This window comes from Anomaloglossus baeobatrachus, chromosome 4 (genome assembly GCF_048569485.1).
Source record: "Anomaloglossus baeobatrachus isolate aAnoBae1 chromosome 4, aAnoBae1.hap1, whole genome shotgun sequence".
In the NCBI taxonomy this organism is placed as follows: Eukaryota; Metazoa; Chordata; class Amphibia; order Anura; family Aromobatidae; genus Anomaloglossus; species Anomaloglossus baeobatrachus.
In genome coordinates this window covers 119,299,701-119,324,276 of record NC_134356.1, presented here as the reverse complement: position 1 = coordinate 119,324,276, position 24,576 = coordinate 119,299,701, and the positions used below count along the sequence as shown (strand labels likewise).

General features: G+C 44.5%; 1 protein-coding gene across 2 annotated transcripts in view; it reads left to right on the top strand.

The window, feature by feature from the left end:
• The first annotated feature begins 7,511 nt into the window (after nucleotides 1–7,511).
• The window catches only part of LOC142303276 (PDZ and LIM domain protein 7-like), a 174,361-nt gene continuing 157,296 nt past the window's right edge, over nucleotides 7,512–24,576 (top strand). Inside the window, exons 1-2 of one of the 2 annotated variants that reach the window (XM_075344519.1) lie at nucleotides 7,512–7,695; nucleotides 7,804–7,910. In XM_075344519.1, the coding sequence (XP_075200634.1) occupies nucleotides 7,815–7,910 (96 nt within the window). In that variant the 5' untranslated portion in view covers nucleotides 7,512–7,695; nucleotides 7,804–7,814. The remainder of the gene's footprint in view (nucleotides 7,696–7,803; nucleotides 7,911–24,576) is intronic. The other variant, XM_075344518.1, reaches the window with a different exon arrangement.

Sequence of the window (24,576 nt, the reverse complement as noted above, 5' to 3'; positions counted from 1 at the left end):
GTGGTGTGGGAACAATGGACACAGGATGACTCCCTGCCGTCACCCTGTAACAAGAGTTGTATCTCATTAGCAAGGCTATGGAAATAGCCAGACAGAACGACTCCAGTAAAAAATGGTTCATATCTCGCAAGCCATATTTCCGATAAATATGGCAACCATAAAAATGGTGTCTCCGCATGCGGACGATGCCGGCACACCCTTTTTATGGGAGCAGGACATTGGGAAATGCCCCAGGCGTGATATCAGCCAATGGGGAACTGGCAGACAGGTCATGAGTCCCCTCGTTCTGTAGCTAAATTCATAACTGTCACAATGAGAGCATTGGCGTCCGCCTACGACGCTCCCAGGCAAAGTTATGGCCCATATTCCATGTTGGGATATTGTCCATAACTCAAGCCAGGGGTGGAGCAGTGCTCCCTGTGAGGTCACGAAGGTAGGAGGGGACCTGGACTTGCCCAGGTTGATAACCCTACTTCGGCCATTTTCCAGGGGTCTTTTCGCTGGGGGCACGTGTAGGAAACATCTGTGGGAAGGATCCTAGAAACCTGGGTACAGCGCCCCCCTGTGGCCAGACGCAACAAGGTAACTGCTGGAACTGTGTATGCCTGTTTGTAACCCATGCTTTGATTGTAACTGTACTCTGACATATGTATATTCTGTAGATTCCCTATTGTATATATTGTAGTTTCTAGTGTGCTTTAGGCTGATTAAATTATATAATTAATCTTGGGCTGTTCTGTTATCTCGATCTTGAATCCCACGTCTGTGTGTTCGGCTAATAGTTACCGTAAATCGGTTGGTGGCAGCGAATTGTGCCAAGGATTATTGTGGGGAGGCCAGTGAGATTCGGGGAGATTTTATATATTCCGCCCGCGGAGGTCGGGGGACTATATACCTTACTCTCACCGGGGACCCTTCAATAATCGGCATAAGTAGTATAGCGGCCTCCTTGCTTATTGTCGGGCAATTCCATAATTGGCCTGACTATAAGAGGGGCGCTAGAGAGCGCGTCACGTGCTCTGTCTGTCGGTCGGGAGGTATAAAGGAGGGGTGACCCCCACTTGTTACCCCCCGATTGTGACGTACTAGTAGCCAGCGCGGGGGATTTCTGAGTGACCCCCCCGGTGGTTTGTGACAGCTGCCTGTTGCGTTTTTCCTGCATAGACTTGAATTAGTGCCGCATGGCCTTGCGTTCGGTCCGGTTTTTGCCACATGCGGCAGATTTAGCCGATGCGGCGGCCGGATGGAACGTTGCCTGGCACGTTTTTTTGTGCGGCAAAAAAACCCGCATCCGGCCGCCGCATGCGGTTTTTGCCACTGCACATGCTCAGTAGCATGCCGCAAGCGGCAAAAACTGGACGGGCCACATGTAAAAAACTTATGCAAAGGATGCGGTGTTTTCACCGCATCCGTTGCATAGGTTTCACAGCAGGATTGAGCCGCACGGCTCAAACCGGATGTGTGAAAGCAGCCTTACCTGAAAGTCCGCTGAAGGCCCCGGCTCCTGCCATACTTGTACTCGCTGCCAATTGAGATTGTCGTTTTTGTTAATACTGAAATAACAAAAATAGCAACAAGAAGAGGAGATAAAAACTCCCCCAAAAATGTATTATAAAATGTACTCACAGCAAAAAAGGGCAACCAGTCCAGTTAGCCCAGGCCAACACATCTAATGCACAAACAGGATGCAGACAAGCCTCTCAACATGATGGACACTTCACAGGTGCAAGGTAAATTGCACACTAGTGGCGCGCATAGGGCACTGTTCACACTTGTATGCGCATGGTGTCCAGCCAGCAACCTATTACCACACCCTTACTATTAGATTAGGCGGGTTACTTACTCGGACACTACTCACTGCAGCACGTAAGGGACAGAAATTCCACTATGCACGGCTGTATTAAGAGGCCCGGCTGCACCCCGCATAGTCAAAGTGCAAAAAATACATATAAAATATATGTGAGGTATTAGTTTGTAAATTGGCCAATGTTGCTATTTTTGATATTTATCAGTGTAGGGACCCGCAAGCGTGAAGATCCGTGATGAGGATTGTGGGCTTACGTACATTGGCCAATTTACAAACTAATACCTCACATATATTTTATATATATTTTTTTGCACTTTGATTATGCGGGGTGCAGCCGGGCCTCTTATTACGGCCGTGCATAGTGGAATTTCTGTCCCTTACGTGCTACAGTGAGTAGTGTCCGAGTAACCCGCCTAATCTAATAGTAAGGGCGTGGTAATAGGTTGCTGGCTGGACACCATGCGCATACAAGTGTGAACAGTGCCCTATGCGCGCCACTAGTGTGCAATTTACCTTGTACCTGTGAAGTGTCCATCATGTTTAGAGGCTTGTCTGCATCCTGTTTGTGCATTAGATGTGTTGGCCTGGGCTAACTGGACTGGTTGCCCTTTCTTGCTGTGAGTACATTTTATAATACTGAAATAAGGTGAAAGGTAATAAAAAAAGTTTAAAAAAAAACATGTTTTTTAAATAAAAGTTTTAATCACTCTTCTATTCTTAATTTTGAAACACATAAAAAAACCACAAACACATTTTAAGAATATAGATATTTAGAACCAATGCATCCACCATGAAGGAAAAAAAAATTGAAAAACCTTTGTTGCTTTTTGGTCAGCTCACATCCCGCCAAAAAACGGGATTAAAAGTGATCAACATAATGTAAGTACAAAATGGTAACAATGAAAATTACAGCTCACCACATATCAAAAAATGGCGACACTGATGGAAAACAAAAAAGTTACGCCTAAGAAAATGACGACGCAAAATACATTTTGTGGCCCCCATGAAAGTATAATGAAAAAAACACCTATACAAGTTTGGCCTCTGTATCTGTGCTGTCCGGGAGCCGGGAGGGTCATGATATCAGGGCATTTTTACCACACAATGAATACTATAAAAACTCCTCCTCACCCCTATAAAAATAGTGTTTTTTTTTCTTCAGCATTCCCCCTCACTTAGAATTTTTTCTTGTTTTTCAGTACATTACATAGTAAAAAGAACGGCGTCATTCAACACTACAACACGTCCCCCAGAAAACAAGCCCTCATATGGCTGTGAAAAATAAAAACGTTATGGCTCAGGGAAGAAAGGGTGGAAAAAATAAAAGAGCAAAAACATTCACACACATCCTCTGGTGTACAGCTAGGGGTCTACCAGTGATGTACAGTGTGCCCCCCACACACAATCATATCACATGTGCCACCCCGATCTACAGTGTGCTCTCCATGCATTGAGACTAGATGTGCCACTTTCATGTACAGTGTGCCCCCCAGGCAGTCATACTATATGTGCCACCTTGATGTACAGTGTGCCCCCCAGGCAGTCATACCATATGTGCCACCTTGATGTACAGTGTGCCCCCCAGGCAGTCATACCATATGTGCCACCTTGATGTACAGTGTGCCCCCCAGGCAGTCATACCATATGTGCCACCTTGATGTACAGTGTGCCCCCCAGGCAGTCATACCATATGTGCCACCTTGATGTACAGTGTGCCCCCCAGGCAGTCATACCATATGTGCCACCTTGATGTACAGTGTGCCCCCCAGGCAGTCATACTATATGTGCCACCTTGATGTACAGTGTGCCCCCCAGGCAGTCATACCATATGTGCCACCTTGATGTACAGTGTGCCCCCCAGGCAGTCATACTATATGTGCCACCTTGATGTACAGTGTGCCCCCCAGGCAGTCATACCATATGTGCCACCTTGATGTACAGTGTGCCCCCCAGGCAGTCATACTATATGTGCCACCTTGATGTACAGTGTGCCCCCCAGCCAGTCATACCATATGTGCCACCTTGATGTACAGTGTGCCCCCCAGGCAGTCAGACCATATGTGCCACCTTGATGTACAGTGTGCCCCCCAGGCAGTCATACTATATGTGCCACCTTGATGTACAGTGTGCCCCCCAGGCAGTCATACCATATGTGCCACCTTGATGTACAGTGTGCCCCCCAGGCAGTCATACTATATGTGCCACCTTGATGTACAGTGTGCCTCTCAGGCAGTCATACTATATGTGCCACCTTGATGTACAGTGTGCCCCCCAGGCAGTCATACTATATGTGCCACCTTGATGTACAGTGTGCCCCCCAGGCAGTCATACTATATGTGCCACCTTGATGTACAGTGTGCCCCCCAGGCAGTCATACTATATGTGCCACCTTGATGTACAGTGTGCCCCCCAGGCAGTCATACTATATGTGCCACCTTGATGTACAGTGTGCCTCTCAGGCAGTCATACTATATGTGCCACCTTGATGTACAGTGTGCCCCCCAGGCAGTCATACTATATGTGCCACCTTGATGTACAGTGTGCCCCCCAGGCAGTCATAACATATGTGCCACCTTGATGTACAGTGTGCCCCCCAGGCAGTCATACCATATGTGCCACCTTGATGTACAGTGTGCCCCCCAGGCAGTCATACCATATGTGCCACCTTGATGTACAGTGTGCCCCCCCAGGCAGTCATACCATATGTGCCACCTTGATGTACAGTGTGCCCCCCAGGCAGTCATACTATATGTGCCACCTTGATGTACAGTGTGCCCCCCAGGCAGTCATACCATATGTGCCACCTTGATGTACAGTGTGCCCCCCAGGCAGTCATACTATATGTGCCACCTTGATGTACAGTGTGCCCCCCAGGCAGTCATACTATATGTGCCACCTTGATGTACAGTGTGCCTCTCAGGTAGTCATACTATATGTGCCACCTTGATGTACAGTGTGCCCCCCAGGCAGTCATACCATATGTGCCACCTTGATGTACAGTGTGCCCCCCAGGCAGTCATACCATATGTGCCACCTTGATGTACAGTGTGCCCCCCAGGCAGTCATACCATATGTGCCACCTTGATGTACAGTGTGCCCTCCAGGCAGTCATACCATATGTGCCACCTTGATGTACAGTGTGCCCCCAAGGCAGTCATACTATATGTGCCACCTTGATGTACAGTGTGCCCCCCAGGCAGTCATACCATATGTGCCACCTTGATGTACAGTGTGCCCCCCAGGCAGTCATACTATATGTGCCACCTTGATGTACAGTGTGCCCCCCAGGCAGTCATACTATATGTGCCACCTTGATGTACAGTGTGCCCCCCAGGCAGTCATACTATATGTGCCACCTTGATGTACAGTGTGCCTCTCAGGCAGTCATACTATATGTGCCACCTTGATGTACAGTGTGCCCCCCAGGCAGTCATACTATATGTGCCACCTTGATGTACAGTGTGCCCCCCAGGCAGTCATACCATATGTGCCACCTTGATGTACAGTGTGCCCCCCAGGCAGTCATACCATATGTGCCACCTTGATGTACAGTGTGCCCCCCAGGCAGTCATACTATATGTGCCACCTTGATGTACAGTGTGCCTCTCAGGTAATCATACTATATGTGCCACCTTGATGTACAGTGTGCCCCCCAGGTAGTCATACTATATGTGCCACCTTGATGTACAGTGTGCCCCCCAGGCAGTCATACTATATGTGCCACATTGATGTACAGTGTGCCCCCCAGGCAGTCATACTATATGTGCCACCTTGATGTACAGTGTGCCCCCCAGGCAGTCATACCATATGTGCCACCTTGATGTACAGTGTGCCCCCCAGGCAGTCATACTATATGTGCCACCTTGATGTACAGTGTGCCCCCCAGGCAGTCATACTATATGTGCCCCCTTGATGTACAATGTGCCTCCCAGGCAATCATACCATATGTGCCACCTTGATGTACAGTGTGCCCCCCAGGCAGTCATACTATATGTGCCACCTTGATGTACAGTGTGCCCCCCAGGCAGTCATACCATATGTGCCACCTTGATGTACAGTGTGACCCCAGGCAGTCATACTATATGTACCACCTTGATGTACAGTGTGCCCCCCAGGCAGTCATACTATATGTACCACCTTGATGTACAGTGTGCCCCCCAGGCAGTCATACCATATGTGCCACCTTGATGTACAGTGTGCCCCCCAGGCAGTCATACTATATGTGCCACCTTGATGTACAGTGTGCCTCTCAGGTAATCATACTATATGTGCCACCTTGATGTACAGTGTGCCCCCCAGGCAGTCATACCATATGTGCCACGTTGATGTACAGTGTGCCCCCCAGGCAGTCATACTATATGTGCCACCTTGATGTACAGTGTGCCCCCCAGGCAGTCATACTATATGTGCCACCTTGATGTACAGTGTGCCCCCCCCAGGCAGTCATACTATATGTGCCACTTTGATGTACAGTGTGCCCACCAGGCAGTCATACTATATGTGCCACCTTGATGTACAGTGTGCCCCCCAGGCAGTCATACTATATGTGCCACCTTGATGTACAGTGTGCCCCCCAGGCAGTCATACTATATGTGCCACCTTGATGTACAGTGTGCCCCCCAGGCAATCATACTATATGTGCCACCTTGATGTACAGTGTGCCCCCCAGGCAGTCATACCATATGTGCCACCTTGATGTACAGTGTGCCCCCCCAGGAAGTCATACTATATGTGCCACTTTGATGTACAGTGTGCCCCCCAGGCAGTCATACCATATGTGCCACCTTGATGTACAGTGTGCCCCCCAGGCAGTCATACCATATGTGCCACCTTGATGTACAGTGTGCCCCCCAGGCAGTCATACCATATGTGCCACCTTGATGTACAGTGTGCCCCCCCAGGAAGTCATACTATATGTGCCACTTTGATGTACAGTGTGCCCCCCAGGCAGTCATACCATATGTGCCACCTTGATGTACAGTGTGCCCCCCAGGCAGTCATACTATATGTGCCACCTTGATGTACAGTGTGCCCCCCAGGCAGTCATACCATATGTGCCACCTTGATGTACAGTGTGCCCCCCCAGGCAGTCATACTATATGTGCCACCTTGATGTACAGTGTGCCCCCCAGGCAGTCATACTATATGTGCCACCTTGATGTACAGTGTGCCCCCCAGGCAGTCATACCATATGTGCCACCTTGATGTACAGTGTGCCCCCCAGGCAGTCATACTATATGTGCCACCTTGATGTACAGTGTGCCCCCCAGGCAGTCATACTATATGTGCCACCTTGATGTACAGTGTGCCCCCCAGGCAGTCATACCATATGTGCCACCTTGATGTACAGTGTGCCCCCCAGGCAGTCATACCATATGTGCCACCTTGATGTACAGTGTGCCCCCAGGCAATCATACTATATGTGCCACCTTGATGTACAGTGTGCCCCCCAGGCAGTCATACCATATGTGCCACCTTGATGTACAGTGTGCCCCAGTCATTCTATATGTGCCACCTTGCTACATGTACCACACTTTGCCCAGGACAGTGGAGAACATCCACATAATGCCACACAGACTGTGCAGAGGAGCCCACAGCCCGCCATGTACATGTACACCGTGCCCAGTGTCCGGCCTGGCACACCGCTGCCTCATTGGTCCTGCCATCCGTGTGTCCGTCTGAGGAATGCGCCCCCCTCCCAGGAGCAGGGAATGTGCGCTGTGCTGGTCCCTCCCAAGCCCCAGCATGATTCACTTCCCTGTATCCCCCGGCCCCGGCCCGGTGTCGTCTTACACTCCTTATATAGCCTGGGCGCCGGCCGGGAGAGCTGCAGGACCCGCCGCCTGGGGACACTGCCGGGGACGCTGAGGTGCATGGAGCTGCTCTAGGTGCCTTGTGCCCGCTGTATGGGGGGCTGAGCCCCTGTAGTCGGATGTGCCCCCCACACAGCAGGTAACCCCTGCACTGCTGACATCTCTGTCTTGTCTCTTCTGTAGATTGCTGTGACATGGAGGATTACAAAGTGACTCTGGATGGACCAGCCCCTTGGGGCTTCCGCCTGCAGGGAGGCAAGGACTTTAACATGCCACTGTCCATCTCCAGGGTGAGTGACTGCCGGCTCTGCCGGCTCTGCCTGCTCCGGGCGCTGCACACTGACTGCTGAGGGGGATGTCACCTTGAGAATAACATGGCATATGTGTATAGGCGGGTATATGTGTACCACACAGGTGGCATCTACTTGTCACCATCACCGTGCATTGTATGGCCGGCACCGGCCTCCCTGGCAACTACAATGTTAAGTTCTACTAATAGGAGTGTAGCAAGAAAAATAGTACGATCCGGTTTCATGGTAGGAATTCCTTGAAGTAAAGAGTCCTATTTCCATGACACATCAGAATGGCTTGAGCTTAGCCTGATAGATAAAATGTGATGCTACACATTCATGTACAGTAGACACCGATCTATATATACATGTACAGTACACACCACTATATATACATGTACAGTACACACCACTATATATACATGTACAGTACACACCACTATATATACATGTACAGTACACACCGATCTATATATACATGTACAGTACACACCACTATATATACATGTACAGTACACACCGATCTATATATACATGTACAGTACACACCACTATATATACATGTACAGTACACACCACTATATATACATGTACAGTACACACCACTATATATACATGTACAGTACACACCGATCTATATATACATGTACAGTACACACCACTATATATACATGTACAGTACACACCGATCTATATATACATGTACAGTACACACCACTATATATACATGTACAGTACACACCGATCTATATATACATGTACAGTACACACACCACTATATATACATGTACAGTACACACACCACTATATATACATGTACAGTACACACCGATCTATATATACATGTACAGTACACACCACTATATATACATGTACAGTACACACCGATCTATATATACATGTACAGTACACACCGATCTATATATACATGTACAGTACACACACCACTATATATACATGTACAGTACACACACCACTATATATACATGTACAGTACACACCGATCTATATATACATGTACAGTACACACACCACTATATACACATATACAGTACACACCGATCTATATATACATGTACAGTACACACCGATCTATATATACATGTACAGTACACACCACTATATATACATGTACAGTACACACCGATCTATATATACATGTACAGTACACACCGATCTATATATACATGTACAGTACACACCACTATATATACATGTACAGTACACACCGATCTATATATACATGTACAGTACACACCGATCTATATATACATGTACAGTACACACCACTATATATACATGTACAGTACACACCGATCTATATATACATGTACAGTACACACCGATCTATATATACATGTACAGTACACACCACTATATATACATGTACAGTACACACCGATCTATATATACATGTACAGTACACACACCACTATATATACATGTACAGTACACACACCACTATATATACATGTACAGTACACACCGATCTATATATACATGTACAGTACACACACCACTATATATACATGTACAGTACACACACCACTATATATACATGTACAGTACACACACCACTATATATACATGTACAGTACACACCGATCTATATATACATGTACAGTACACACACCACTATATATACATGTACAGTACACACCGATCTATATATACATGTACAGTACACACACCACTATATATACATGTACAGTACACACCGATCTATATATACATGTACAGTACACACCGATCTATATATACATGTACAGTACACACACCACTATATACACATATACAGTACACACCGATCTATATATACATGTACAGTACACACCGAACTATATATACATGTACAGTACACACCACTATATACACATATACAGTACACACCGATCTATATATACATGTACAGTACACACCGAACTATATATACATGTACAGTACACACCACTATATATACATGTAAAGTACACACCGATCTATATATACATGTACAGTACACACCGAACTATATATACATGTACAGTACACACACCACTATATATACATGTACAGTACACACCACTATATATACATGTACAGTACACACACCACTATATACACATGTACAGTACACACTGATCTATATGTACAGTACACACACCGATCTATATATACATGTACAGTACACACCGATCTATATATACATGTACAGTACACACACCACTATATATACATGTACAGTACACACCGATCTATATATACATGTACAGTACACACACCGATCTATATATACATGTACAGTACACACACCACTATATATACATGTACAGTACACACCGATCTATATATACATGTACAGTACACACACCACTATATATACACATGTACAGTACACACAGATCTATATATACATGTACAGTACACACACCACTATATATACATGTACAGTACACACCGATCTATATATACATGTACAGTACACACACCACTATATATACACACATGTACAGTACACACAGATCTATATATACATGTACAGTACACACACCACTATATATACATGTACAGTACACACCGATCTATATATACATGTACAGTACACACACCACTATATATACACATGTACAGTACACACAGATCTATATATACATGTACAGTACACACACTGATCTATATATACATGTACAGTACACACACGACTATATATACACATGTACAGTACACACTGATCTATATATACATGTACTTTACACACACGACTATATATACACATGTACAGTACACACACGACTATATATACACATGTACTTTACACACACGACTATATATACACATGTACAGTACACACACGACTATATATACACATGTACTGTACACACACGACTATATATACATATGTACAGTACACACATCTAGATACACATGTACAGTACACACACGACTATAGATACACATGTACAGTACACACACGACTATAGATAAACATGTACAGTACACACACGACTATAGATACACATGTACAGTACACTAACGACTATATACATGTACAGTGCACACACAGATCTATATATACACATGTACAGTACACTAACGATTATATACATGTACAGTACACACCACTATATATACATGTACAGTACGTACAGATCTATATATACATGTATACAGTACACACACAGATCTATATATACATGTACAGTACACACACGGATCTATATATACATGTACAGTACACACACGACTATATACATACAGTACACACACGACTAGATACACATGTACAGTACACACATTGATCTATATACATGTACTGTACACACACAACTATATATACATGTACAGTACACACACGATTATATATAAATGTACAGTACACACGGATCTATAAATACATGTACAGTACACACGGATCTATATATACATGTACAGTACACACACGACTATATATACATGTACAGTACCCACATGAATCTATACACATGTACAGTACACACTAATCTATATATAAATCTATATACACATGTACAGTACACACCAATCTATATACGCATGTACAGTACACACACCAATATATACATGTACAGTGCATACACCAATCTATACATCTATATATACATGTACAGTACACACAGATCTATATATACATATACAGTACACACGTGAATTTATATGTACAGTACACACAAGGATCTATATATACATTTACAGGACACACGGATCTATATTTATGTGTGTACAGTACACACAAATCTATTTTTACGTGTACAGTACACGAATGTATATACATGTACAGTACACATGCAAATCTATATATACATGTACAGTACACGCCAATCTATATATACATGTACAGTACGCACACTAATCTATATATACACATACAGTACACTCACAAATCTTCATACATGTACGGTTTACACACAAATCTATATATACACATGTTCAGTACACTAACAAATCTATATATACATGTACAGTACACACAAATCTATATGTACATGTACAGTACCCGCAAATCTATATATATACATGTATAGGGCACAAATCTATGTATACATGTACAGAACACACAGGAATCTATATATACATGTAATGTACACACAAATATGTATGTATATGTACAGTCACACGCAAATCTATATATACATGTACACTATATACATGTACAGCACACACAAATCTATATATAAATGTACAGTACACACATGAATCTATATATACATGTACAGTACACAAATGGGTCTATATATACATGTACAGTACACAAATGAATCTATATATACAGTACATGTACAGTAAACACATGAATCTATATACATATATATTTATTTGTGTACTGTACATATATACAGTAGTCAAATTTACTGTTATTGTGAACAGCTAAGAAAGTTGAAAATGAAATGATCTCTGAAAGGCATAAAGTTAAAAATGACATATTTCCTTTGCAATTTAGGCAAAAAAATATATATTTTCATATTTTACATTTTAATAATTACAAAAAGGAAAATGGGCTGATGCAAAAGTTTGGGCACCCTTGGAAATTGTGTGCTCAGATAACTTTTACCAAGATTTCAGACCTTAATTAACCTGTTAGAGTTATGGTTTGTTCACTTTCATCGCTAGGAAAGACCAGGGGATGCAAATTTCACAGCTTTATAAAAACCCAGCCACCTCTAAAACAGTAGCAATGGGTTCTTCTAAGCAGCTGCCTAGCACTCTGAAAATGAAACTGGTGGAGGCCCACAAATCAGGAGAAGGCTCTAAGAAGATAGCAAAACGTTTTCAAGTAGCCCTTTCTTCAGTTTGAAATGTAACTAAGAAATGTCAGTCAACAGGAACAGTGGAGGTCTGGAAGACCAAGCAAAATTTCTATATGACCTACTCATAGGATTACTAGAGAATAAAAATCAGAACCCTCTCTAGACATTGTGCTACTGTTCAGAGACACTTGCACATATATGGACTTTATGAAAAAGTCATCAGAAGAAAACCTCTCCTGTGTCCTCACCAGAAAATTCAGCCTCAGAAGTATGCAAACGAACATCTAAACAATCCTGATGTGTTATGGAAATGAGTCCTATGGACAATGAGGTTAAAATAGAACAATCTGGCTACAATGATCAGAGGCAAGTGTGGAAAAAAAGGACACAGAATTTCAGGAAAATAATATCTCCCCAACCATTAAGCATGGGGGTGAATCAATCATACTTTGGGGTCGTGTTGCAGCCAATGGCAATGGGGAACACACATGCAGCCAATGGGGAACATTTCACGGGTAGAGGAAAGAGTGGATTCAATGAAATTTCAACATATTCTTGATGCAAACATAACACCATCTGTAAAAAAGCTGAAGTTAAAAAGAGGATGGCTTCTACAAACGAATAATGATCTTAAACAAATGTCAAAATCCACAATAGACAACCTCAAAAGGTGCAAGCTGAGGTTTTACAATGGCATGCACAGTCTCCTGATCTGAACATCCTTATAAATCTGTGGCTAGACCTCAAAAGAGCTGATCATGCAAGACTACTGAGGATTCTCACAGAACTCAAAGACTTTTCCAAGGCAGAATGGATGGAAATCCCCCAAACAAGAAATAAGAGACTCTTGGTTGGCTACAAAAAGCGTTTACAAGCTGTGATACTTGCCAAAAAGGGGTGCTACTAGGTACTAATCATGCAGGGTGCCCAAACTTTTGCATTGGCCCATTGCCCTTGTTTGTTCATTTTAAAATGTAAAACATGAAAATACATTTTTTTTGCCTAAAATACCAAGGAGATGTGTTATCTTTAACTTTATGCCTTTTGGAGATCATTTAATCTTCAACTTGCTCAACTGTTCATAATATTAGTAATTTTGACCATGGTTGCCCAAACTTTTTCATGCCATTGTATACATGTACAGTACACACAAATCTATTTATACATTTACAGTACACACATGAATCTATATATACATATACAGTGCACAGATTATATACATTTACAGTACATACATGAATCTACATGTACATTATCTTAATACATGATTCTATACATACGTGCACTATATGGGCGTATATGATTCCTTAAATAATTCTATACATACATATACAGTCTGCATACATTATTCTGCACCTGATGCTTCTCGGGATAAGACATTAATGGGAGTTAAGAGATAACTGGCTGCAGAACATCTTATTTATATGTGACAGAATGTAGGTAATTTGTCTTAGATGCACAATAAATGTATATTGGATGAATATGACACACGAGATCAGCAGCGGCATAGCTAAGGGGGACTTGTGGCAGCCATGCCTGACAGGGCCCAAGACCCTTCTCTTGTACAGACCAGTAGTGCTATAAATGGTAACTGATAGTTGGAGTTTTTTGTCTAGAAAACTACAGCTTTTTATGACACTTATTACTATTGTATATTCCTGACTGTCAGGAAAATGTTTTCTTAATGGACGCATTTCTGTATAGCGCTGACATATTCCACAGCGGTTTACAGATGATGTCATATTTCTCACATCAGCGTTACGTGTCACTTCAACAATGACTGATTTGTTTCCGTCCTAATGTGGTGTATATACAAGCACCATTCTTTGCTTGCATTACGTCTGTCAATAAAACACATGGACGCCTTTATATGATTTTTCTTTTATGACTATTCTAGTCTAGTCCTGGCATGTGAGAAAACGCAGAGGGAAAGTACCGGCATTGAAAGGGTGAATAGCTTTCACATGATTGACATGCCAGACATATGTGACTGTTTGCAGCCCCGTGGGTGTCACTGGGAACTATAGAATGATGGGTGGAGGACTTGTGTGGTGTCACAGGTCACTTCAGCTTTTTTTAGATGGGGGGCTGAAAAGTGGAGTGTCTGCGCTGCCTTCACGCCCTCCTCCCTGGGTGGGGCAGCTTTTGTTCCTTAGTTTGTTGATTTTGCCTCTGTGCCACGTTCAGACAATCATTTCCCTTCAGACTAAGCATTTGTGTTTGTCTGAGGGGAGGTCCTGCCCAGACAAGAGCGGGCGTACTTCAGGTTGTGGGGGGTTGGCGTGAGAACGCATCAGACACTTCTAGTCTTGTATAGAATATCTGTCCACACCGGCCTTTCCTGGTATAAAGGTATTATTTCACGTTGGGTCTGTACAAAGCCCAAATTACTGTCATTGTTCTCAGGGTTATTCATTACTCCTCATTAGCCTTGTTATTGCTGTAAGGTAATCAAGGGGCTTAGACCATTATTTACTGACACGAGCAACTGTTACCAGAGGAAATGAGAAAATCTGTTCATTTGCCTTCAAGGCCTTGACTGAGACCTTCAAACTACCAGCCATGACATTGTTAGGTGGCCTCGCCAAATGCCACTACGTGTGACACAAGCTTACTGTGCTGTGCTTTTCATTTCCTCATGTGAACAGGTGTTTGGAAAGCAATGTCCGCTCTGTGTCGTGGACATTTGGTGGGCCGCATTCCCTTTGTGTACCTGATTGTCAGGAAAGAAAACTCTTTCATCTTGTTTTGAGGCTATAAAGAGGAGTAAAAATGTCCCCGAAAAACTGAAAATACATCCTTAGAGTACGCTCACACTAGCATATAAATAAGCAGTCTGATTTTCATCCAGAAGAGTAGGATGATTTTTTTCTCGCTTGTCGTGTGCCATCCGAATACAACGCGATTTTTCTCAACCGCTATTATTCTACAATCAGTTACAGGACCATTCAGTGTCCTATGCTACAGAATGGTAATGTATGTGTTAAAAAACGGATGCCACTAGGATGGGCCTTGTAGGTTCCAATTTTTTTCTTGCACCCATAGACATAAATAAATGAGTATTGTCGCATAACCCCGTCCATGCGTCAATTTCCTCCTCAGGCCAAATACAGCTGAGAAAAGAGATCACAGATCTGCACTTCCTCATTGAATGACATAGGTCTGCGTGCTATCCCTTTTTTTTCACATTGCACTTGTCCAAGTTATATACTAGTGCGAACAAGCCCTTAAGACCAGCTTCAGACATCCAGGAAAAAGCAAGAAAAAAAAGCTTTGACTGTTGATATGCACCCCTGAATGATTTTATTAAATAAACCAAAAACATTTATAAAAATTATTAAAATGTTGGAAAAGTAAAAAAATTGAGAAAAAATGTAGAAAATCAGATTGCACTCACCATCCATAAAACATACCTTTATTCAGAGTGCATTAAAACTCCAGCCAGGACTGCATGGCAAGGATGCACAGACAACAGCCGTTTGACATGCTCCACACGCTTCTATAGATCTCCCTGTAGCGTAAAAATCATACATAGAAACCTGGAAAACAGTATATCCAATGAGATAAAGTATATATCTATTATTGAATTCAATAATTATATCCAGCTGACAAATAATATATATATATATATTACTGAACACAGTGGGACCGGGCCCCTGAAGTCCACACCATCAGTAAAGCAAAGACTAAGGCTATGTGCGCACGTTGCGTAAATACATGCAGTTACGCTGCGCTTTGTAGCGCAGCGTAACTGCATGCATCCTGCGTCCCCTGCACAGTCTATGGAGATTGTGCAGGGGCCGTGCGCACGTGGCGTTTTAGAGCGCAGCGCTTCGGCTGCTGCCGAAGCGCTGCGTAAAAAGAAGTGACATGTCACTTCTTCCGTGCACTTTGCCGGCAGCTCCTGCTCTGTCTATGGGAGGAGCTGCATGCAGAGCGCATGGAATCAGCTTTTTTTTTTTTCACTACGGACCTTTTTGCAGCGATTTAAAGCGCACATGTGCTCTTCAGATCGCTGCAGAAATTTCTGCAGTAACTGTACGCAATGTGCGCACATAGCCTAAGGCTGTGTGCGCTCTGCACCGCACCTAAAAGGTGCGCTTCAGAGCGCAGCTGAAAAGCTCCGTTCTGAAGCGCATGGTGCCGGCAGAGAACGTGCGCTCTGCATGCAGCTCCTGCCATAGACAGATCTATGAAGATTGTGTATAATTCATCCGCACGTTGCGTTTGAGAGCTCAGCGATTTGCATGCTGAAATTTTGATCCAAATCGCTGTGCTCAAAAAAGCAGCATGTCACTTCTTTCGTGTGCTTTGGATGCTGCTCCCACTCTGTCTATTGGAGAGGCAGCATCCAGAGCGCATTAAATCGGCATCTATTCTACAGACACACTGCATCCATCCATGTTTCTGCAGCGATTTGAAGCGCACATGCACTGCCAAATCGCTGCAGATTTTTCAGCATGGACACTACGCAATGTGCGCACATAGCCATAGATGGCAAGGCAGGCCAGGTATGCACACCAGAGATAGAGCAAACATGTGTGTAGACAAGCATACAACCTGTAAATTACCAAGGACCTGTATCAGGTGTAATGAACAATGGAGAGTGAAAAAAACTAAATTAGACCCCAGATGCCCTAGCAAGGAAACAACAGCATGCCAGGGGTATGTCAGAGAAGGTAAGCATCTGGCACCCTCAGGTGTCAAAAGAAATGAGCATGGAAACGCCACGTGCATCGCTGCATAAATGTGCAGCTTCTTCAGGTGAATGTAAGACCGCATTGTCTTACATACCCCTGAAGAGGCTTTACATTTACCTGCATTGATCCATGTAAGACAATGCTGCAGCTCAGTTCTGCTAGTTTTTCCTCAGCCCTAATCGGACTGAGGAAAAAAAATCACAGCATGGTGTGTTTGGCAATGTTTCTTGCATCACTCACACCCATTCAAGTCTATGGGTGCGAGTGAAACATCGGACTACACTCAGATGACATACTAGGGCAGTGTTATATACGCACAGGCTGACAATGGGGGAGATCACTCTGTCCCTCTCCTCCGCAGCTGTGATCCGATCACAAGATCAGATCATAGTATAATGACACTCAGATCTCGCTCGCAGCAGAGCCTAAGCCGAGGGTCATTAGCATATCACAGCCGGTGCTCTGACATCAGAATCCACACTTTCTATACTGAAAGTGATGAACTCTGCGGTGAGAATCCACTGCAATAGTACAACAGAAAATAGGAAAATTCACAACATGCTTGTATTTCCACATGGAGACCATCTTAATTGGATTGCCAGCCGTCCAGAAACTCCAGGACAGTCTGTAAGGATACGACACTTTTTTGCTCTGATCGTAAAAAAAATTTAAGACGTCCGTGATATTTTGAAGCTGAGGAAACTTATACAGATTATCATGACTGTAATTATCATCATTTTACAGTTCACAATCAATGCAGCTGATGTCTTCATATCAGAGTTATAGACTGTAGATATCACTTATCATAAAGATTTATTACAGTTTACCATTGTACCCGTAAAAATATTGTCTGTCTGTGATTCTTATATAAACTGCCCAGAATAAAAAAAAAGTCAGGTTGGCAACCCAGCATCTAAAGCATGTGACTGAGATTTGTCACATCTCATCCACTTCCTTGGTAGTATAGATCTGTGGCGTATAAGGATATTACCATCTACATAGACACACGTTATCAGATAGTGCTTGTAAAAGCAAGCACTTCTACAATTTACTGCTTATTAAAATTAGCAGCCGTTCTTGAGATATTAACACTTTTCTTTTGTTTACATCTTGTTACCTAAGAGACCGACCGCCGCTGCTGTTTATGTTGTAAGTGCTTTGCTAAAGCGGTCATAGATTAGGCGGTAACACTGTGCGCTAACTACGCTGGCCAGCTTCAAAACCGTGCTCATAAGCTTAATAGGAAAGAGCTTGTATGCACTGTGCATGCTCGGATCTCCACCAGCAGTGGTCGGTCTCCAAGGCAAGAAGCTGCAAAGAAAACCAAGGCGAGAAGCTGCAAAGAAAACCAAGGCGAGAAGCTGCAAAGAAAACCAAGGCGAGAAGCTGCAAAGAAAACCAAGGCGAGAAGCTGCAAAGAAAACCAAGGCGAGAAGCTGCAAAGAAAACCAAGGCGAGAAGCTGCAAAGAAAACCAAGGCGAGAAGCTGCAAAGAAAACCAAGGCGAGAAGCTGCAAAGAAAACCAAGGCGAGAAGCTGCAAAGAAAACCAAAGCGAGAAGCTGCAAAGAAAACCAAGGCGAGAAGCTGCAAAGAAAACCAAGGCGAGAAGCTGCAAAGAAAACCAAGGCGAGAAGCTGCAAAGAAAACCAAGGCGAGAAGCTGCAAAGAAAACCAAGGCGAGAAGCTGCAAAGAAAACCAAGGCGAGAAGCTGCAAAGAAAACCAAGGCGAGAAGCTGCAAAGAAAACCAAGGCGAGAAGCTGCAAAGAAAACCAAGGCGAGAAGCTGCAAAGAAAACCAAGGCGAGAAGCTGCAAAGAAAACCAAGGCGAGAAGCTGCAAAGAAAACCAAAGCGAGAAGCTGCAAGAAAAGTGTTAATATCTCTAGAATGGCTGATCATAAGAAGCAGTAAATTGCAAATTTGCTTGTATTTACAAGCACTATCCAGCAATACCCATTTATGAAGATCGTAATAACCCGTTAAATCGACAAGTAAAATCAGTCGTGTGGGAATTCACCCTCAGAGAGGGTTCTGCTCTGGTGGTCCCAAGTATTGGACCGGGCCAGAGTGGGCAGCGGATCTGTGAGCTGTTGATGAATATGTTTCTTGTAATGAATAGAAGTTATTTCACTGTCATATGGTTTTGGACATCCAGTAAAGCTGTTATTACTTTTACCTTAGGGCTTGTCACCCAGATTGTTCCAGGCACTTATATGGGAAAATTGTACTATTTAGGGTATATTCACTTAATGCAGATTTTGTGAAGAATCGCTTCCATACACCTGAATAGGATTTTCCCCAGCATTTGTAATTGTTTCTGCAAACCTCATTAATATGGACACACTCCAAAATTTCAGCAAAAAATCTTTCACATGAGCATCGGATGCAATATGCTAATGACCCATGGCTCCTGCTCTGCTGCACCCGTGAGCCAAGTGTCATGCAACTGTGATCTGACCCTGCAATTAGATGACAACTGTGGTGGAGAGGGAGAGAGTGATCTCTCCATCTCCTCCATTGTCAGCCTGTGCGTATATCGTACTGCACTTGGATGTCATCTGAATGCAGTCGAATGTTTCACTCACATGGTCGCACCCATAGACTTATATGGGTGCGAGTGATGAGAGACTCAGACAATCACAGCATGCTGAGATTTTTTTTCCTCAGTCCGAAAAGGTCTGAGGAAAAGCTCACAGATCTGAGCTGCTTCTTGTCTTAAATGGGGCCAAGTGCGATGTGAGATATTCCCACCTTGCACTAGTGCGAGTCATATGCCAGTGTGACTCCAGCCTTGGCATAATTCACACAACCGTATTTTCAGTCCAATTGCTGTCTGCAAAAAATGCACCGCAGTCAGATTAATGGACCGATGGGGCAGTGCAGATGAGTCATTTTTTTTTATCGACCGAATCTGCACTTGAAAGAAATTCCCCATGTGTTAGTCTCATCTGACATACGGAAGAAACTATGAGACTTGCCCATTTTAGTCTAAGTATACGCAAAAGTAAAAAAATGGATTCCATATAGAGCCACCATATACAACTGATTTTTACAGATACATTGCAATTAATTAAAATAGGAAACTTGTTCTTGTAAATTTTTAATAACTGCCGTTGTATAAAATCGGATTGCACATGGATGACAAATGAGAGTTTGAGTTTTCTGGGTGAAACCCTGACAATTTTATACGCTCGTGTGAGCTCAACCTCAGGCTGGTTTCACAGGTTCAATATTCAGGGTTTGATTATGGACTGCGCTGTGTCCTGCCCAGAGATCAACAGCATTGTGTAGATGAAGCTGATGCGTTCGGGTTGAGATGCCCCTTTCCAGTCTGAACATTGTGATCTGTATTCACACCGAATGATCGAATACAGATGAATGTCAGACTGTGGAGCTGCCCATAGACAGTGAGGCATAATATACACTAATATCTGTTACTGGGTTGTATGTGATGGAAGATATATTGACAAATGATCAGCCCATATCTTTGTGTATGAGTCGTCATTATGTTGTAGAATTACAGTGATAGTGATTACCCCATAGGGAGACTTTGTTGGTACATTACTGTATTCTGTGATTTTACAGTGGACCATGCAGTTGTGCGGCACAAGCCAATACTTTATAACTAATGTTCCATAGGAAAAGCTCTTTGACGATTGGTCACCAGAATCCTCAGTAAGGGTACGCTCACACGAGCGTGAAAATCGGACGAGTGCAATGCGAGAAATTCTCGCATTGCACTCTGACCAATGTTAGGCAATGAGGGCGAGCTGTTGGTCAGCTTTTCTCGCATCCAGATTCTGGATGCGAGAAAAGCGGCAGCATGCTGCGATTGTCTGCGAGAGCCGTATCTCTCGCACCCATTCAAGTGAATGGATGCGAGAGATACATCGGACTGCACTCAGATGTTATCCCAGTGCAGTGCGATCTACGCACAGGCTCACAGTGGAGGAGATGGGAGGATTAACCCCTCCCTCTGCTCCGCAGCGCCTGCACTCAGCTTCACAGCTGTGACCCGATTGCAAGATCGGGTTACAGTCGCATGACACCCGGCTCACGTTCGCAGCAGAGCCTGAGCCAGGGGGCATTAGCATATCGCATCCGATGCTCTCGCATCGGATGCCATACGCTCGTGTGAGTCCAGCCTAATAGTGATGAGTGCGCACTACCATGCTCGGGTGCACAGTGCTCGTAACAAGCAGTTGGTGCTGAGATGGAGTCAAATGCCTGGGTATAATGGAAGTCAATGAGGACTTTGGCATTTTCCAGGAAATCTGGAAAAATACTCGAGTCCCCCCTTGACTTCTACTATACTATTGGAACTCGAGTCATGCCCATCCAAGCACCAATCTTCTGGAAAAATGCTTGAGTTTCCCATTGGCTTCCATTATACTCAGATACTTGTATACTTAAGTAGATAACAAGATATATCTCAGTAGTTCCTAAGTAGTGGACTGAGGACCTCTAATGTAAGCTAAGACTGTAGCGGTCACTTGCAGACCTATATGTGCGGTGTCTTGTTATGTAAGGTATCACAGAGCGAGAGCGGCAGTGACAGCTGGGCCTATAGACACTTCTACACACTGAGGTCATGGATTACTCCGCGCACTGTGTAAGCATTTATTACCTTCTTGGGAAGAGAAGTGAGGACAGACCTTGTCCATACATGACATGCTTACGGTATATAACCTGTATGCTCAATCTAGAATATAATAATTATCACCAGGAATAAACAGGATGGTATTTTTATCATGGTACTTGCTGTATCTGGGGCCATCTCTTCCATCACAGATCAGCTGTGTAATATCCATAGGTTTAACAGATTTCTGTTTCTGCAATTAGACAAAAGCCTCGACACGTGGACATAGAAGTTACAGTAAATGTGTTGTGCAGGGGCTTTCTGGTATTCTCCCAGTATCTTAGGGAAAGAGCCATCAATGAGATGGAAGAACTCCAGCTGGCAGCAATGATGGAAGTGACCTTGGTGCAGCAGAGAGGATATACTACTGGTATAGCACAAAGCATGGGCGACTCCAGACGGATACATTGTAGCAAACTGTCACAAACCACCGGGGGGGTCACTCAGAAATCCCCCGCGCTGGCTACCAGGACGTCACAATCGGGGTGTAACAAGTGGGGGGGTCACCCCTCCTTTATACCTCCCGACCGACAGACAGAGCACGTGATGCGCTCTCTAGCGCCCCTCTTATAGTCAGGCCAATTATGGAATTGCCCGACGATAAGCAAGGAGGCCGCTATACTACTTATGCCGATTATTGAAGGGTCCCCGGTGAGAGTAGGGTATATATTCCCCCGACCTCCGCGGGCGGAATATATAAAACCTCCCCGAATTTCACTGGCCTCCCCACAATAATCCTTGGCACAAACTCGCTGCCACCAACCGATTTACGGTAACTATTAGCCGAACACACAGACGTGGGATTCAAGATCGAGATAACAGAACAGCCCAAGATTAATTATATAATTTAATCAGCCTAAAGCACACTAGAAACTACAATATATACAATAGGGAATCTACAGAATATACATATGTCAGAGTACAGTTACAGATAAAGCATGGTTTACAAACAGGTATGCAATTCAATCAGTTACCTTGTGCGTCTGGCCACAGGGGGGCACTGTAGACCAGGTTTCTAGGAACTCCCGCAGATGTTTCCTGCACGTGACCCCCAGCGAAAGAACACTGGAAAATGGCCGAAGTAGGGTTATCAACCTGGGCAAATCCAGGTCCCCTCCTACCTTCGTGACCTCAGAGGGAGCACTGCTCCACCCCTGGCTGGAGTTATGGACAAAATCCACAACATGGAATATGGCCATAACTTGGCCTGGGAGCGTCGTAGGCGGACGCCAATGCTCTCATTGTGACAGTTATGAATTTAGCTACAGAATGAGAGGTTTCATGACTTGTCTACTAGTTCCACATTGGCTGATATCACGCCTGGGGTATTTCCCAAGCTCCCGCTCCCATAAAAAAGGTGTGCCAGCATCGTCCGCATGCGAAAACACCATTTTTATGGTTGCCGTATTTATCGGAAATATGGCTTGCGAGATATGAACCATTTTTTACTGGAGTCGTTCTGTCTGGCTAGTTCCAGAGCCTTATAATGAGATACAACTCTTGTTACAGGGTGACGGCAGGGAGTCATCCTGTGTCCTTTGTTCCCACATCACCTAATTTCCATATCACAGGAGATGGCCATGGGATGGGTTGCTAAACAAGTTGTGTGAAGGAAAGGGGGGGTGACACCAGGAGAGGGCTTCCTGACATAACTTGAATATCATGATTTATCGTCATATCTCCGGATTTACCTCACACCTCCCCCCTTTTGAGGGCGCTAGGGGGCAGCACACTCCGGTGTTCCCCCGTGCGCCCGTCCGCGACCTCTCCTTGTCGGGACAGCCCGTCTGCGTTACCGTGGTCACGGCCCCTTTTGTGGCGAATGGTGAAGTTGTATTGCTGGAGCGCAAGGCTCCATCGCAACAATCGCCCATTCGTCCCAGAGACGGTGTGCAACCAGCTGAGGGGATTGTGGTCCGTCTCCACGATGAAGTGGCGCCCGTATAGATAGGGTTGCAGACGCTGCAGGGCCCACACTATGGCCAGGCACTCCTTCTCCATCGTGGAATAGGCCACTTCCCTTGGTAACAGCTTCCTGCTCAGGTACAAGACTGGGTGCTCTTGGCTCGCAGAGTCCACCTGGCTGAGCACTGCACCGAGGCCGAAGTCACTGGCGTCGGTCTGTACTACAAACGGCCGCGTGAAGTCGGCTGCCTGTAGCACGGGCGGGCTGGACAGGGCGTCCTTTAGGGCCCGGAAGGCTGTCTCGCAGTCCATTGTCCAATCGACTGCAGAGGGCAGCTTCTTCTTGGTGAGGTCCGTCAAGGGCTTTGCCAGGCTACTATAGCATGGAACAAACCTCCTATAGTACCCAGCGGTCCCCAAGAAGGACATCACCTGCTTCTTGGTCCTGGGGGTGGGCCAGGATGCGATGGCTTCCACTTTCTCAGGCTCGGGCTTCAGTGTTCTCCCGCCTACCCGGTGACCGAGGTACTGGACCTCGCTCATGGCCAGCTGACACTTTCCCGGCTTGATGGTCAAACCTGCCTGGTGGACCCGCCTGAGCACCTGTGCTAGATGCTCTAGGTGATCTTCCCAGGTGGGACTGAAGACGGCAATGTCATCCAGGTACGCGGCCGCGTA